Source organism: Idiotropiscis lumnitzeri, chromosome 6 (assembly GCF_059441095.1).
Source record: "Idiotropiscis lumnitzeri isolate Australia: NSW breed Sydney's pygmy pipehorse chromosome 6, RoL_Ilum_1.0, whole genome shotgun sequence".
Taxonomy (NCBI): Eukaryota; Metazoa; Chordata; class Actinopteri; order Syngnathiformes; family Syngnathidae; genus Idiotropiscis; species Idiotropiscis lumnitzeri.
The window spans coordinates 9,183,828-9,200,887 of record NC_142396.1 but is presented as its reverse complement, the minus strand read 5'-3'; the positions used below and the strand labels follow the sequence as shown (position 1 = coordinate 9,200,887).

The following is a 17,060-nucleotide window of genomic DNA, read 5'->3' as shown; positions in this document are numbered from 1 at the left end:
ACTCTGCAAAATGTTCTTGCATCTGCCGTTAAGATGTGGTCTCACCCGCAGGGGGAATGCCGAGATTGCAAAATAAAAGCTGACCTGGATAATTGGTGCTGAGTCTGGCGGATGAAAGGTCAGTCACAGCGTGGAAAGTGGGACACTCATGCTAGTGTAAAATATAGTTCATTGCAAATGCAGTTTTAGATGTTTCATCATGTTGTTAAAGTCTATTTGATTTTGTGGCGTTTGTATTAATTTGTTTTTTACTCAGAGATGCACTCTATGAAAGTTTTTTTGTCACTCATGTATTTAATATTTTATTTCATAGTTTCAACACAAGATTATAAATGTTATCCATTCGAAAAATAGTAATACAATCTCAACAGTATGTATTTTGGCCATTTGTGCCAGTATCTGGAAAAATTTACGTCTTAATGTCATCTGAACATCATGATGAAGGTCTTGGCTTAATCGTGGAGCGGTTTACCAGTTGATCAGTAACTGAACGGTGTGGACATTACCATATCTAATATTTCCCCCAGGATGGAAGGGGGTTTACTGCATACCATTTAAGAGCATTTACACTGTGCTACTTACTCCATTGCAAAAGATTGAAGTTCTCCACTGACTCATACATGTTGCTCAATATTTCAGGTTTGCATGTGTCCTCAATGTCAGGGATGATTTCGTAGATATCATCACGAGAAAAAACGCCTCTGAAGGCTTCGGTGGGTATCTCAGCATACACTGGGTTACTATGATGATGCGGTGTGTGGGATGTGGTTTTGATGACGGCAGCAGGAGGGGTACCAGGTCTGCCAGCCAGGAAATAGATAGCACCGTCATTTAGGTGGTCAATGTGGTGACTGCTCTGAGGTCTTCTACGTGGGTTTATTGTCTCAGGTGTTGATCCCCTGATGGTCTTTGGAGAAAATCTTGGTTCAGAAGTCAGATCCACCAAGCCAAGCAGAGAGTATGCCGGTGCAGACACAGGACGCCACTTTCTGGAGGTCTGATCCGTGGTGCACCCTACAACCCTCCTTGTGGTGACGCTGGGCGAAGCGTGTTTATGTCTGAGTTGCTGGCTTGCATGAAGGTCCTTGGTTGGTTTCTTTCTTAGCTGAGCGTACAGCATCCTGTTCGGGTTACTGGGTGGACCAGTATCATGGCGTCGGCTCCTCCTTGGCACTGGTGGCACCTCCTGTTTTGGACAATATATCATTAAAAGCTCTATAAACTGAAAATAAATGTTGTGTCTACCATTGTTTTTGTGGCTTCACATAAGGGCGGAATAATTTTGTTTAGGTATGATTGTGTTTAATTGGTGTTAGGAGGGGTCCTTGGAAAAGTTTATCTGTAAGGGGTCCGTAGAGCTAAGAGGTTTGTGAATCCCCAAGACAAGGCAAATTCACATTAAAAGGAAAAGTCAACCCCCAAGAATATGTTCTATACAGGTCCACTAGTCGAAACATGGCATTGTGATTACTTAAGTGCGTTTGTGGAATATTCGTTAAGCAATAAAATCCACCTCTTATTGTCCATCTCAGTGGGCGGCCATCTTGCTCATTGCTGCAAAGAATTTGGGGTGTTGACTTCCCCTTTTGGGCAATTTGGACTCTTCAATTAACCTAAAGTTGGTTTTGTCATTTTTTAGTACAATCTATGGCAGGAGTGGGAAAACATCGGCCCGGGGGCCACATGCGGCCCATTAAATGTTTTAATCCGGCCCGCTGAACTTGGAAAAAAATTAAATGAATAAACCTCATTAATGTTTTTTTTTCTAAATACTGTGGTGTGTCAAAGACATATATTTTGTTGTAATGCTTTTGTTCACTTTCATTTAAAATTAAATGGATTTTGTTTCTCCAATGAGGTGAGGTTACCAAAACACTCCATCCATCTGCTCCTCGTCCGGCCACTCTGTCAAATTTTACAACCCATTGTGGCCCGCCAATCAAGAAGTTTGCCCGCCCCTTATCGATGCAAACGCCACACAGAAAGGTCCCAGTCACATTTACGAAGAGAATTTTTTTGCGATGATGGCCACACTTCCCTCAAATGTTCTTTCGCTCTTTGTCAGTAAAGGTGGCTGCTCAGAGTTACTTTCTGCTTTCTTCTTGGCTTCATCATGTGAAACACTCTGAATTACATCATATGTCCTGTCCACAGGTGCCTGCAGAATCCCCAAAATTCAAATTTGCTTTTTTTTTTTTGTTCCTCAGCATATGCAACTGTAAAGTTGAGTTGAGTTGTGACTCACCTCAAAGCACGATGACGTGAGATACTCTCCAAATGGCTCCAAGGGGCTCGTCTTATAGTGCCGGATGAGGTCAGAGACTGTGTCATGTCCCTCGGCGGCTCCACAGACGACAAAGTGTCCCGTGTCACTTTGGTTTATCATAAAGTGTCGACAGCGTTCGCGGCCTCTGTAACAGTGGTTACATGTTGACAGAAGCCTCAACGCAGCATGTTCATGTTACACGTAAAGTGATCCAGATCCGCTTTAAACATTGACATTAGATTACACTGTACACTGACGCATTTTGATGTTGGTTGCTCCCTGCCAACAAAGGCTTTTGATGCAGTCTATGTGGACATTGAAGCCGAAACTGATTAATTTGGGGGAATTATAGTCACATGATTGAGAAATCATCAAAAAAGAAATGACACGCCAAAACGTTTAGAAAGAAACTGCACCAACGGACAAAACTGTTTGATTGTGGCTTTATCTGATCTACTGTATCGCAATCAAGCGTGGGCATTTCTAGTATATGTAAAAATGTTTCGAACATCCTCACCTATAAGAGAGAATGTATCCAATGGCTTTTTCACTAAGACGGATGAGGAAGCAACCTTGTTCCTTTTCTTTGAGGATTTCTTCTGCATCCCTGGAGGAGGACCACAAAAAAGAAATTGAAGCTACGATTAAATGAACCCCTGCGGGTCGCATGCAAATCAGTCGAACTCAAATAATCCACCAACAGTGACTTCCGTATCTGTCCTTTTACACTCGAATGATACTAAAATGGATGACTTTTGTTAAAAATAAATAAATTATGAAAGAAATGCAGTATAAGTGACATAAATGGGAATATGACCCATGCTGGTAATATGTAAAATGTAGTCTCTTGTCCGAGGACTTACTCTCTGCTGACGAAACCCACAAACCAGGCGGGAGAGCAGCCATTTGCAGAGATGTGCGACAATTGAGTCTGGAGGAACCATTTTGAAGACAGTTCAATGAGTTTCCAAAGGCAAAGCGATTGTGACGTAGGTTCAATGTTCTGTGAAGTCACATAGACAAGCAACATGTGAGGGGATTCTGTATTTCCGATTTACGATTGTCTTATTCTTCAAAGACTTTTTAATGTAACAACTTGAGTGTACCGTATCGTATCATTTTTAATCTCTTGTGATAAGAATCATCATTTCACTTCAGCCAATTGCAAACACTTAAATGAAGAACAGGGATTTTCAGCTCCTCTGCCGTAAATTATTATCACATCAACATTTGGAGATGGTTCTAACCTTGAAGCCAAACCTCTCGCCGGTTCTCAGAGACTTTAATAACCACGCAAAACAGCAGCAACCGTCCCGACTGGTTCTCTTTCCTCCAATTCCTTGAACCCACAATAAAAACCAATTAGGGTTTAATCACAAAACAGTTTCAGGCCTCAATGAATACATACTGTACCTTTCCGTGATATTAACATTGAGCGATTTGAATCTGATGTCATCTCAGCTCTCGGGTTCAGTGTAGCACAGCTTTGCAAACCTTGAATGAGAAGGAGTGTGACGCGACAGTGCGCCTACAGACGAGTGACATTTATTTTTCCACCCATGTGCAAAGCTGTTGCTGCAGACTGCATCATTTGCATCACAGACAGACACAGGCAGAGTGTTACGCTTGTCGAGAAACGGAAAGAAAATAAGCGAGATAAAGTTTGTGGTTTTTGCATAGGCGTAAGTTGGTTTGTGAGGAGAGATGTTTGACCTCAAGCCCGACTGTTTACTGTGGCAATGGCAAACATGTCATTACTTGAACGTTCATGTTAAAATGTGAAAGAATGGAAATCATTTATGTGGGGAAAAAAAACAAATTTCTTCTTATGTAAATTAAGACAACACATTGAGAGACGTCATAGTAGTGGCTGTCTGCTAACATATTCGGTATAAAGTCTGACTCACACTAAGTGGAATCAAGATAATCTGTTCCATTTACAATGTTGTTAACTTAATAAGGGATCACAGACTCGGAAAGTATGATCGGTGTTCCTGTATTTGTTCTGTATGGTGTAATCATTTATGCTAGATATAAAATATTATAGTATATTCAGTCCATGACTAATTACAGTATTACTACGGTAACTTGATCTAAGCATCTTCTGACTGTCATGTGTTCTAGACGTGACTCACTTTGTACTTCTCTTGTAATTGTTCCATGTCAGCAGGACCCAAACAGTGTTTTATTTATAGCATGTTTGTGAATTCAGAACCATATTTCTGTCATCGTCCATGAACCAGGTAATATGGGACATATTAATGCACAAAAAGACACAAATACAAAACACTGAGATTTATCTCCCCTCACTTTTAATGTAGGCCTAAACGTTTTGCACAGTACTGTATACATGCAGGGTGGGAAAAGTTGTAAGACTTACACCAAATTCTTAATTTATTTACCTGCATTTTAAATTTCCTTTCAGATAACTGTGGTTGGCAGTTTAATAAAAGACCTCACCATTTCACACTGTGGATGATGTGTAAACTGTTTTCCAACCCATATTGAGTCAAGGCACATATTTCACACGGGAACAAAAAATCACCCAACACCACTAATTGTAACTTAATAAAGCTATTTTTTTTAATTTATTAATATTTATGATATTTTTTATACTGTATATATTTACAGCAATGCGAACGACTGCATTCTTCTATTTCACAGCAAATTGCAATGTGAATGTATAGCCACCTGTCAAAGTTCAGCATGAGTAAAAAGTTTGGTCACACCCTTTAATTCTGTGTTTTTTTTTTCATTAAGTAAACGTTTCCTGAATTGTAGATTAATACTTAAGTAATCGACAATGTTAATCCAAACACAATATGTTTTATAATTTGTATTCTTTAATAATTTGGATTTATTTCTGTAATAATCACCAATTTGCGGCGTATCTCGGCACATTCGATTTTTTAGTGCAAGCTAATAGGTGGCAAACAGCGCCACTCAGCGCCTAGCTAATCACGTCCGCATTCCCCAAATCAACTACAACTCCCATGATGCATTGCCCCGGAGGCGGCCAGTCATGCGGATGGAAACAGAAGCGGGCATCTGCTCCGCTGCACGAAGAAGAAACTTCGAGGAAAGATGCACGAAGAGGAGGATAGCGGCGATCCGAGCTCCGGCCCAACTCCTCAGCTCGAAGCCTCCGCCAAGGTGGCCGACGGAGTCGACGTCGAGGCGGCGAAGGAACAGACATCCAAGTTGTGCGGCTTCTTGAGTAAACTGTCCGGCAAGGGGCCCCTGAGGGGGTACAAGCCGCGCTGGTTCGTTTACGACCCCAGGAAATGTTATCTGTATTACTTCAAGAGTCCCCAGGACGCGTTGCCTCTTGGACACATTGATATCAGCGATGCGTGCTTCAGCTACGACGTGGAGGCTGTCGAGGGTCTCTTTCAGATCTGCACGGCCGGGAATGAGTTTCTACTTAAGGTATCAACTTTTCAAGCAAGTGTGCCCCCCACTTGCTGAGGGGCTGCTGTCATACCACCCCTATGCTTGCCTCTCAGTTTTGCATGGTTGACACACCCATTCACACGCTGCTTTATTGTCACGCTGCGGTTTTAATAGCTTTGTGATAAAATGCAGTGGCTGCATGTAGATTCGAGGAGTTTGCTCATCAACACACGCACACACACACGCACACGCAAACACACATTTTCAGTGCAGGACAAAAGGACTGTACTTTCTGTACTCGCAGTAAAAGTGCAAGACGGTACATGTGTCTGATTTTACTCCTTTACTGAAGTCTATATGAACCCTTTGGAAATTCTTAATATTGTAAATATATATTTATAAAACGTAATGAGTCTGCCTAATCTAATACCACATGATTACTTATGTTTATATATATATATATATATATATATATATAAATATATATATATATATATATAAATATATATATATATATATATATATATATATATAAATATATAATTTTTTTTTTTTTTAATTGAGGATAACGTAAGTAAACCCTTTGCTTTAATGACTTCAACTTGGGCAATTAATCAAAATTCAAATACGATTACAATTATCACCCTCTATGGCAATTTATGTGTATAACAAATAAACTCAAATGAATTGTTCCTTTATACGAGGAAACCATACTCAAATTTACATATTTGCAATTTTTTACTTTAAATTAACTATTTTTTTAAACAATCTAATCCAAAAGGAACTTACATAGTTTTAGTGTTTCAAAGTTTTTGATTTGCCTTAATATTGATTACATTTAAACATTTTATTGTTTTGCCCACCCCCAAAATAATCGTTCAAATAATCGTGATTTCAATTATTACTAAAATAATCCTGATTAATATTCTTTTCATAATCGAGCAGCCCTAACTCCAACCAAACATTTTCTGTTGTTGCAGACCAGACTTTTCGAACTGTCAGGATGAGTTTTGGACCATTCGTTTTTACAAAACCGTTGCAGTTCAACATGATTCCAGGAATGTCTGGTGTGAATAGCTCTCGCTAGGTCATGCCACAACTTCTCATTCGGTTTGAGGTCAGGAGATTTTAAGAAATTCCAAAGGCTTCACATACTTTTTCCTCCCACTCTTAGTAAAAGTAAGATAGGCATAGCATGAAGCAAAAGCACAAAATTAAGTTTTACTTTCTATTATGTCATGAGATTTATTTGTTCAACATATTTGAATGCTTCGAGTGGCCTGGATGGGGAATGTCTTGCCTCTCTCAATCAGTTCCCTCGTTCACGTTCCTCCATGTTGCTGCTGTCCCTGTTTTTCCCCCACATTATAAGCCCCCAAGATTTCAATCAGTCAGTCTGTCTTCACCTCTTACAATTTTTTATTTTGTCATACATCACATTTTCATCCATGGCTGGAAGTAATAATCACAGTTTGGCAAAGGGAGAAGTACAAAATAAGTACAGATAGCTTGTCATCATAGAAATGATTACTCAAGTAAATTGCAGGTCAATGCACACGTCTCTTGTGTTTTGCAGGTGTGTACAGGTTTTACATGATGACAGTTACATTTTTTCCTCTCATCTCCAAGTGTCATGTGATTGCCATCACATGATCCCAGTGATACTTGCACTAGCTGCACTCATTTTTTTCATTTACAAACAGATGGTGGGAATGATCAATGCCAAACACATTGCAAGGCTCCAGGCGGGGTCTGGAGCTTCTGTGCTCAATGATCAACTAAGAAAAAAAAGGAAAAATGCCAATCAGTGGAAACCCCCAACTTTATAATTCTTATTATCATTATTATTATTATCATTTTTAGCAAAAACTTTTTTTTTGTAATTCACAACATCGTTAAAATATGTGCCCAGCTAGATTTTCCTACAAGGGGAATTTCATGGGGTTAGAAATTTGAGTTTGGCTATTTTCAGAAAATGTATAAATAAATGTTTCCTACTTCTATTTAGTCAGAAATTTTCTACATGCAGGGAGTTAAAAAGGTCGGTAAGCCTTGTCGTAAATTTAGCCTCTTTCGGATGTGACCCAGCAGTTCCTACTGGAAATATTTTGAAATATGTTATTTTAATTAATACAGCGTATGTACCATTTCTATTAAATTAATTGTTGATAAAAACTCCGACCTAAAAAAATACTTAACTGTGCGTGTAAAAAATCTTGCAAATTCACTTGAGGATTTACAATTGTTTCCAAAATATTTAACCTGACATGGTAAATTGGATTTATTTGTGACAGCTCCACGGACAAGTGGTTAACAAATCTGCCATGTTTGCTATGGACTTTGGCCTCCACTAATTGACCGACTGCTAATCTCTGAAAACTACTGGCTTTAATATTCCATGAACATCTTTAACATATTCAGGACCTAGTTCATTCAGCGATTTCTAGAACACTAGCATAATTGTAAAGCCAATGTAAGTAAGTAGTACTGGAGTAATACGTTCTGATCTCTTTCTTCTGGTAAGAACCTGAAGAAGCTGTTTGATGCTCTTCTCAGGGAGTTCAAGTAAAGTCTAACTTTTTGAAGCAGCAATCCGTATGATGCATTTCAGTAAATGCTGCAGCTGGTTGTCCATTTTAAGAGTTGTTTGTGTGTTGTTTGTTTGTGTGGTTGCACTCCCAGGCCCCCAGCAAGCAGGTGATGCACTCTTGGCTGCAGCAACTCCAACAGAAGCGCTGGGAGTTCAGCAACTCGAGAGGCTGCGGGCAGAGGGACAGCTGGAGTTCGCCCACCTTAGCCCACCCTATCAGTGGACTTGTAGCCAAAGACAATGGTATGAAGGTACACGCGTGCACACGTTTTGACGAAAGTCGTTGTCTTTTTTTTTTTTTTAAGTAAAAATGTTTCATGATGAGCAATGCTACAAGTGCCATATTTTACAGATGAAAAGTCATACATGATTTTTGATACTACAAGAAGTCATAATAGTACAAGAATAATTTTACTCATAAATGTTTTCATGATTAGCTGTAATATTCCAAGAAGAAAGTTGTATATTCTCAATACAAAAAGTTGTATTTTTTATGATTAAAATCATAATATTATGAGAATAAAGTTGTACATTTACAATGGTGATGGTTGTCCTTACCGCCCAGAAGCTCAGCTGCACTGTGTTTGTAAAGATTTTAGCAGTTACACTTTTTGTCCCTCACCTACTAAAATTTGAGAAAGATTATAATCTTACCATCAAATTACATAACTGTTCCTGAATTTTGAAAAAAAAAAAAAAATTGTGACAACCTTTTGCGGGTCAAATAAAATGACGTGGAGGGCCATATCTGGGCAGCGGGCCTCGGGTTTGACACCTGTGACATAAAGGCTTTTCAGCCTTGGTGTTTTTGTTTTTTTTGTTTTCCTATCCATTGTGTTGTCCATAAAACCCACGTAGTCAGTTAAACTTTCAATAAAGTCTGCGTCCAACTGCACCATAAGGCGAGCTGCTACTGGTATTTTGCCATTTTCAATGAGCAGAGTTTGTGTGGCATTGTTCATTTAGAATTGTATTGTTATTATGTTTGTGAATTCCAGATACATTCCTCTTTGAGAAGCTCAGTGACAGCATGGAGAAGGTCCGCAGTGACTTTGCCTCAGAGTCCGAGACGGAAGTCGGTGGAACGGTTGGGATCCAATCAGCCAGAGTGACGCCCGCTTCCACAAATACCCTCAATTTCTCACTCAAGAACTTCGGTACAGAGCTCAGGTTGGTCCCTTTGGTACCTTGTTCCCCCTGCTATATCACATTTCATCTACCGCAGCCCTGCTACATTGTATATTTTTGAGTGGAATGCACCCACCTTATATTGCGGAAATCCATGTTTTAATGCAGGAAGCTGCGGTTTACAGTGATTGAGTTTTTATGAGTGGGGTCCGATCGATTCCGATTAGGCAGAATAAAATTCAGAAAACCGATGAATTTGCCAGTTAATTTAAAATAGATATAATTAAAAAAATAACTTGTTTTATGGTTCCTCATCAAATAAAAAATTGTAGGTGGCATTTTTAAAAAAATTTTATTATGGTTGTCTTATGTTGTAATGTATTAGTACGGGCCGGGGAGGTTGGAATTTTAAAAGTGCTAATATACATTAATCAATCGGGCGCTATTTATTTCAGTATTTACCGTATCCTTATTTAGATTAGTGCCTTTGGATGTGTTTAATGAAAGTTGGGAGAACAGTTTGTGTTTGTGTTCAAATGCAGATAAAATGTTTTTTTTTGTAAAAAGTATAAACATGTTTAAAATGTGTGTAGCTACTTAATCTTATCACAGTTTAAATACAACATATCTCTATCTAAGTCCCAGCTAAACAGGCAAAACAAGTTTGGTGTGAGGAAGAAAGGCAATGGCCCCTCACTTCTTTCTAAGGTGGATTGCAAGAGAGGAAATTGTTACACCCCTTTGCTGTTATCGGACACAGACGTGAATACTTCCCCTTCTTTGTCAAATATGATTCAACACTAAAATGACAGCTGTCTGACAATGTTGTCACATTGATTATTAAAAGAAAAAAATCCTCTTGTGGCATTTTTCCTAAACAAGCGACTTAGAATGTCAAACCTTTATTAAATCAGGTGACCTCACAGTGTTTTCTTTGTCAAGAGTGAGTCAGGCACGGCTCTTTGCTGACTAGTTTGTGTTCCCTTAGGAACTCCATGTCATATCTGCGACCGGGTCGGGGAGGCGAGAGCAGACGCAGTGTCTTTTACACCGGAAACAACAGCAGTGCAGATGATTGGGAGCTGGTGGACGCTCCACCCAAAGACTTCCCCGAACACAAACATCATCCAGACGTTCACAGGCGTACGTTCACACCCTCATACTTGTCTTTGGTTATGCTACTCGCTTTCCTGAAGTCAATTGAACAAAAACACGTCCCAAAATCGATCTCTCAGATTCCTTTGGATCGGCGTTTGACTTTGTACGCAACTCATCGAGGCCCAAGAGGCCTCTGCTCCGAGACATGATGGGCTCCGGGAAGTTTGGCCGCAACGTCGTGGAGAGCCGCAGTGCCGAGAGCTCCCCGGTGGAGTTTAACGGCAAATCTTTAGAGATGCAACTTCTCCTCCAAAGCCAGCGGGAGGAAGTGTGTCGCATGCAACAGGAACAAGCCAAACTCAAGGAGGAGCTGCTCAGTCAGAAGGTAGAAAGGATGAACTCAACCTTGATTCACTAACAGGGCTCCTTGATGGTTCGACAAACATTTTTGGGGGGGGCTGTGTAACAAAACGAACGTACCGAGTCTCGAGTTTTTAACTGCACTGCTGAATGTTGAGGAGTTTAGCCTCATCCGTGAGCGACAGCTCAATGACAACTACTTGAAGCGTACATTGGGCTGAGCAGGGATAATTGGATGCAATCCTAGAACACATTTATATTTTCTGTCCTAAAAATGAAAAAGCTGAATTTGTAATAATAATAATAAAAATAATCATACCCATGAACAACGGAATAAAAGGGACAGGGTGTACGACATAACACGTAAACATTTTCACATTCTGCTATTTATTGTACCAGTAATTGTACTTTAAATGTAATGTTGCATTAATCGAAATTAAAATGTATTGATTCGATCAGGAGCTGGTGAGACTTTTGCAGCAGACCTTAAGAACATCCCAGAGCGATCGTCAGCCAGCACATCGTCCACTTCCGCCTCCAGATCCCTCATCCACCGAATCCGATCCGAGTCACCATCCGGCTGTAAGCCCGGAGGAGGTTGCGCGTTTGAAGGCCCAAGTCCAGGAACGAGATGAACAGATCCAGTCCTTGTGTGGCCACATGGAGCGTCTGGCCTTGGAGAAGGAGAGCCTCCAGCAAGAGCTGAAGGGTTTGAAAATTAAGGTTGGGGAGATAAACGACCAGCTGGGCATGTTGATGGAGACGATCCAGGCCAAAGATGAAGTCATCATGAAACTGTCGCAGCAGAGCTCTGAGCTGAGCGGGACTCCAAATGATGGTTCGCCACCTCCTGATAAAGACCAGCACGAACTGGACATCCTCAAGGTACGGCAGTCGACTCACTATTGCTTAGCAGGTCCTCAATGTTTTTTTCCCCATGGGCCGGTTGCACTAAAAGCATGATTTGTCTTGTTGTAAAATTGTTGGCTTGGCACAATAAGGATGGGGTTTCTCTTCTCTTTTGTTGATTATGTTAAGTTCTTCTCATATTGCGCATTTCACTTCCAGGATAGTCTCCAAGGCTATAAAACACAAAATAAATTCCTGAATAAAGAGATCCTGGAGCTGACAGAGTTGCGTAGAAATACCGAACTTCGTGACAAAGCATTGGAAGCAAAGGTACATGACTGTGGGTGTTTTGGTACAGGAAGAAACAGGAAGTCTGAATCATTCTTAGGGGAAGTCCAGTATGACTTATTCTCTCTCTCCTTTTTTTTTTACTTCGTAGTACATAGCACTGGAGGCCAAGCTGTGTCAGGTTGAGAGTAAATATCTGGTGCTGCTCCAGGAGGTTAAGAACCCAGTTTGCTCGTCTTCGGAGCCGAGTCCTGCCGGGGAGGTCATCTCCAGATTGTTGGAGGACGCTCTGCAGTTGGAGAGCTCTGAGCAGGAAGAGCACCCTGTCTTTAGACCAAACACTGTCAGGTATCAAATACACAGAAGTATAAACGCTCCCACACAATAGATCGGTGCATCTCAATAGAGCTCTGTAACTAATCTAATTTCAATTCAATGGCACGGTTTTGTTATTTTTCTCAAAACACTAACAGTCATTTATCACCTGCCTGGAATAAAACTGTACGACTGTAACAACAGACAGTCATGTCAGAAGATGAGTGGTAGACTGCAGGCCTGATTTGTTTTAGCTTGTGACTGCCTTTTAGACCTGTACTGTTTCGTTTGTACTAATATGAAACAATGGCTGCGTGCCTCAGGCACATGACGTAGTGTGACTCTGCTGAATGCTGGAGCTGGCTGACTCACTACAACAAATTGGCTCCACACTACCATCTGGTGGAGGAAAGTGTAGTTTCAACTTCAAATTCGATTCTGAACTTTGACATCAATTTAGTGAATCTTAGCATTTTAAACCCCAATAATTGGTGAATCAAAAATTGTTTTGAACACCCCTGCGAGATTTAAGTTTTAGCCTAACGAGTCCTTAAGTCTGACTCGAATCAAATCTTCCACCTCTGACTAATGCCACCTCTTCTTTGTGATGTCATCAACAGTGAGTATGACGTGTACGGCTTTAAGACTTTGCCCGAGGAGGAGGAAGAAGAGGAGCCCCTCGTCGCCAAAGTGAGAGCCTTGGAGCTCAAGTCCCTCTCCATGACGGATCAGGAGGTGTCCGTCGGCGTCAAGTGGGAGAACTATCTGACCGGCACCATGAACCGGAACTTGGTGCGCTCGCCTGAGCTCAAGGCGCTGATCCGCTGCGGTATTCCCCACGAGCATCGCTCCCATTTGTGGCGATGGTGCATCTCCATCCACGTCAAGAAGTTACGGGATCACTTGGCGATTGATTATTATGAGACTTTACTGAACGTGGCCCGGGACAAGCCAAACCCTGCTTTAAAGCAAATTGAGCTGGATTTACTGCGTACTTTACCCAACAACAAACACTACTCTTCTCCAAGTGCGATCGGCATCCAGAAGCTTAGGAATGTTCTGGTGGCTTTCTCCTGGAGGAATCCGGACATCGGCTACTGCCAGGGACTAAACAGGTACTAAAGTCATCAATCAGTGCCCAGTTGTTTTACACTTTTCTTACTGTAATTGAAATTCAACCACGTAGGTCGAATACGGAATATACAGCTTCCAAAAATATTGCTATCATTTCAAATATCTATCTATTTATCTATCTATCTATCTATCTGTATTATATATATATATATATATATATATAGTAGAATATCAATTCTGATAAATATTTTTAAAATCAATCCCTTTAATCATTTCAAGATAAACCTCCATAAATTTAAATGATTGAAATTCTCCGCTTCTTTACAACAACAGTAATAGAGCCTATAAGAGGTAGGTGTCCTATAGATGCCTGAAAAGGCAAAGGAGAAGTCCCTGACTTTGACATGTGAAACAATATTTATGTACTGCCCGTATTTTCCAGCTGATAAATATTTTTGCTCTTTAATTGCCCATCAAAATCATAACCTTTTTTTTCTTTTCCATATAGGCTGGCAGCTATTTCGTTGCTCTATCTGGACCAAGAAGATGCCTTTTGGAGCCTCATAGCCATTGTGGAGGTGTTCATGCCAAGAGATTACTACACAAAGACTCTGCTCGGCTCGCAGGTAAATAAACAGGAGAGTGTGTCTGTGGGCCAATCCCAATAACCACCCTTGTACCCCTCAATTGCCCGTGGCAACGAATGTGTAGGATGTCCCAATTCTCCAGAGTGTTCTGTCGCCCCTTTTGCAGTCTTGTTCCACACTTTGGCTGAGTCCGCATCCACGACCCGTCACCCGAAGCAAATTATACACAATTCATTACGGATTTGAACAAAACAGCGGGAAACTGACGTTTGAATTACTTCAGAACTGGAGCGGGAGCTATAATCTCGTTGCACACTGAGTACAAAGACAAAAAAGGGCATTCTGATTCTGATTATAATCTGATTTATGATTTACAGACTTATGTTTGCACCACTCTTGTTTGGTATATTAGAATTTTGTTAAATTGTGAACACTTACAAGAATGTAAGTCAGTGTTTATAAGATAACAACTAACTGAAGTAGATTACAAGATTTCATATTCTTGGTTTATTTGCCTTTATTTTAGTGTAAGCCTAACCTATAAATCAAAAGCATTTGTGAATAATAAATCTGATATTGTTTATCACAATTAATTTAATAGTGAGGACAAAACAAAAATCCAGATTTGTTTTTTTTTTCTCAAAATTGTGTATACCTAATTAAATCGTAATAAGGAACGCTGATTGCGCAGGTGGACCAGCGTGTTTTCAAGGACCTGATGAACGAGAAGCTGCCGCGACTCCACTCCCACTTTGAGCAGCACAAGGTGGACTTCTCTCTCATCACCTTCAACTGGTTCCTGGTGGTTTTTGTGGACAGCGTCGTCAGTGACATCCTCTTCAAGATCTGGGACGCCTTCCTCTATGAAGGCCCTAAGGTCAGATGGCCCACCAAATTATTATGCGCAGACCGTTATGTGGAGAATCTGTGTAGAGTTTGTGCTTTCTTTCGACACTCTCGAACGAGTATTTATTGGATACGTTTATTATTGTGATTGTCGTTCGTAAGTATTCAATTTAAATACACGTCTTAGGTGAAAGAATGACTACTTCCATTTGTCTTGTTGAATTTATTTGCCAACTTTCCTCCGCAGATCATTTTTCGCTTCGCACTTGCTCTCTTCAAATACAAGGAGGAAGAATTTTTGAAGTTGCAGGATTCCACCACTATCTTCAAATATCTCCGATATTTCACTCGCACAATCCTTGATTCCAGGTAATGGAAAACAGTCAGCATCTAAAGGTGCCTTGACAGTTTCTTTAAATTCTTTTATAATATATATATTATATGCTTGATATCAGGTTTGCAAGATAATTTGGCTTGGAAATGTGCAGCATGTCCCATTTCAAACTTGAAAGGTTCTTTTTCTCATAGGTATTGAAAAATATTAAATTTGTAAATAAGTTTCCTGCAATTGGGTCTCAGTTCTCAGCTTTCCTCTGATTGGTCAGTTCCTGATATGTGGGCATCTGCTGGTCACCTCTCTTCGTAGGCAAATCAATTTCCGGGTTTTGACTTGAAAATAAAAAAAGGAAAAAGAAACCACTGACATGGTTCTCTTGGTGGAAAATGTAACCATTTTGTGGCCGCCCAGCAAAAAAATAAGTAAGTTGACGTTCCTCATTATTTATTTTTTCCTTTTAGGAAGCTTATGCACATCGCTTTTGGGGATATGAACCCGTTCCCGATGAGGCAAATCCACAACCGGCGTTCCTTCCACCTGGAGAAAGTCCGTCTGGAACTGACGGAGCTGGAGGCCATCAGGCAAACCTTCCTGCGGGAGAGGGAGTCGTCTCAGGACGGACGCAGTTTCGTCAGCGACGACGAGGAGGAAAACTGAACCCCATCCGGCTGGTCAGACGGCACGGAACAAGAATGTACTTTTAATAGATACTTTGCTTTGCATTGTAGCTGGACCAATCAACTTGTGGACCAAATTATCACAGCCTATCAGTATTCCTACCTTTTTCCCTTTTATATGTTATTTTTTTTTATTTTTGCATTGCTCTTGTGATTATACAATTTAACTTGTCTTAAGATGGCTGTCCAATCAGTATTTTTTTCAGTGCTGGCTGTAATATTTTATTTGTACATGTGCATCTCAATCAATTAGAATATTGTGAAAAAAGGTATTTTCGTGCAATTCAAAAAGTGAAACTAATACATTACACAGATTCATTGCACACTTTCTATTTACAATTTTAAATATTTTATCTTACAGCCAGAAAAAAATTGAGATTCGTAATTTCAAGTATCGGAATGATCTTGCCTAAAGTAATTTTTATGTAGACCTTTTCCTACTTAATTCTTTTATATATATTCTTATGTAATATCCCAGTTTGTTTTGAGGCCCTTCTGGAAAGTATTTATCATTTTTCTTTTTTCGAACTCCTTAAATAATGTTTTCTACGATATTCTAATTTGTTCAGATGCATTTGTATGAATTATTATATTTGTCATTACCTCACACATTCAGCGTGCCACATTACATTTACACCAAAATACCACTTAGTCGCCGCCCATTTTGTTACAACTATTGAACAAGTGCCTTAAATTCATTGTATTCTGGCACAAACGACTTTTTTGTTTTATTCAAGAATATTTTTTTTTACTTAAATAATATGACCCGTCTGAAAATATCAATTTGGTATTTTTTGGCCACGCCAGGGTTATTTTAAATAAACTTAATAGAAATATATACATTTTGGTGACCAGTTTAAACGAAATGTAAAAAAAACCATTTTGGTGTTGGGCCAGGGCGCCTGATGTGCGTGTTGATGATTTTGCCAGCGCTTCCTCGACTTAAGTGTTTTTTCTTTAATCATCTTGAAAATGTTACTCATATTACAAAACTCTTAATTTCACAAAAAAATAATTTCCATTTTTTTCCCAACCATTTCAGTCTGGAAACAAGTCGTTGCTGGGATTATTTGAGCTGCTATTGCTGATGTAGTTTCATTCCATGTCCTCAAGATGGCAGTGCAGAATGTCTGTTTAATCTTGCACGCTGTTTTATTTCCAAGTTAAGTTGTTTACCTGTTTTTCAGTTTCACATGAAAACATTGTTTTGTGGCTGAAGTCTTTTACTTTCTTCTTTTGAGATGGTACCACC

General features: G+C 39.9%; 2 protein-coding genes across 3 annotated transcripts; one reads left to right on the top strand and one right to left on the bottom strand.

The window, feature by feature from the left end:
• Positions 1-280: 280 nt before the first annotated feature.
• LOC148335122 (uncharacterized) lies at positions 281-3,789 on the bottom strand. Of its 2 annotated transcripts, XM_088298797.1 has the most exons (7): positions 3,680-3,789; positions 3,514-3,605; positions 3,130-3,269; positions 2,784-2,873; positions 2,246-2,411; positions 2,033-2,158; positions 281-1,186 (listed from the first exon to the last, which is right to left on the bottom strand). In XM_088298797.1, exons 1-7 carry the CDS (start codon positions 3,720-3,722, stop codon positions 575-577), a joined length of 1,269 nt encoding a protein of 422 aa, XP_088154923.1. In that variant the 5' UTR covers positions 3,723-3,789; the 3' UTR covers positions 281-574. The 2 variants fall into 2 exon arrangements, with proteins under 2 accessions (XP_088154923.1, XP_088154922.1); XM_088298796.1 differs by lacking the exon at positions 2,033-2,158.
• Positions 3,790-5,300: 1,511 nt separating this feature from the next.
• tbc1d2b (TBC1 domain family, member 2B) lies at positions 5,301-17,026 on the top strand. Its single transcript, XM_088298452.1, has 13 exons — positions 5,301-5,695; positions 8,342-8,492; positions 9,248-9,419; positions 10,366-10,520; positions 10,613-10,860; positions 11,295-11,720; positions 11,904-12,014; positions 12,124-12,320; positions 12,908-13,402; positions 13,870-13,987; positions 14,640-14,825; positions 15,042-15,163; positions 15,593-17,026. The coding sequence occupies exons 1-13, from the start codon at positions 5,351-5,353 to the stop codon at positions 15,786-15,788; spliced, it is 2,922 nt and encodes a 973-aa protein (XP_088154578.1). The 5' UTR covers positions 5,301-5,350; the 3' UTR covers positions 15,789-17,026.
• Positions 17,027-17,060: the final 34 nt, after the last annotated feature.

Excerpts from the sequence above, each read along its gene's own strand:
- tbc1d2b (XM_088298452.1), top strand. The coding sequence starts at position 5,351 with ATGCACGAAGAGGAGGATAGCGGCGATCCGAGCTCCGGCCCAACTCCT. Across the intron at positions 12,015-12,123 it reads ACAAAGCATTGGAAGCAAAG|TACATAGCACTGGAGGCCAA; the intron begins GTACATGACTGT and ends TTTACTTCGTAG. Across the intron at positions 14,826-15,041 it reads TCCTCTATGAAGGCCCTAAG|ATCATTTTTCGCTTCGCACT; the intron begins GTCAGATGGCCC and ends TTTCCTCCGCAG.
- LOC148335122 (XM_088298797.1), bottom strand. The coding sequence starts at position 3,722 with ATGACATCAGATTCAAATCGCTCAATGTTAATATCACGGAAAG. Across the intron at positions 3,270-3,513 it reads GCGAGAGGTTTGGCTTCAAG|AACATTGAACCTACGTCACA; the intron begins GTTAGAACCATC and ends GTGACTTCACAG. Across the intron at positions 2,412-2,783 it reads GGATACATTCTCTCTTATAG|AGGCCGCGAACGCTGTCGAC; the intron begins GTGAGGATGTTC and ends CCACTGTTACAG.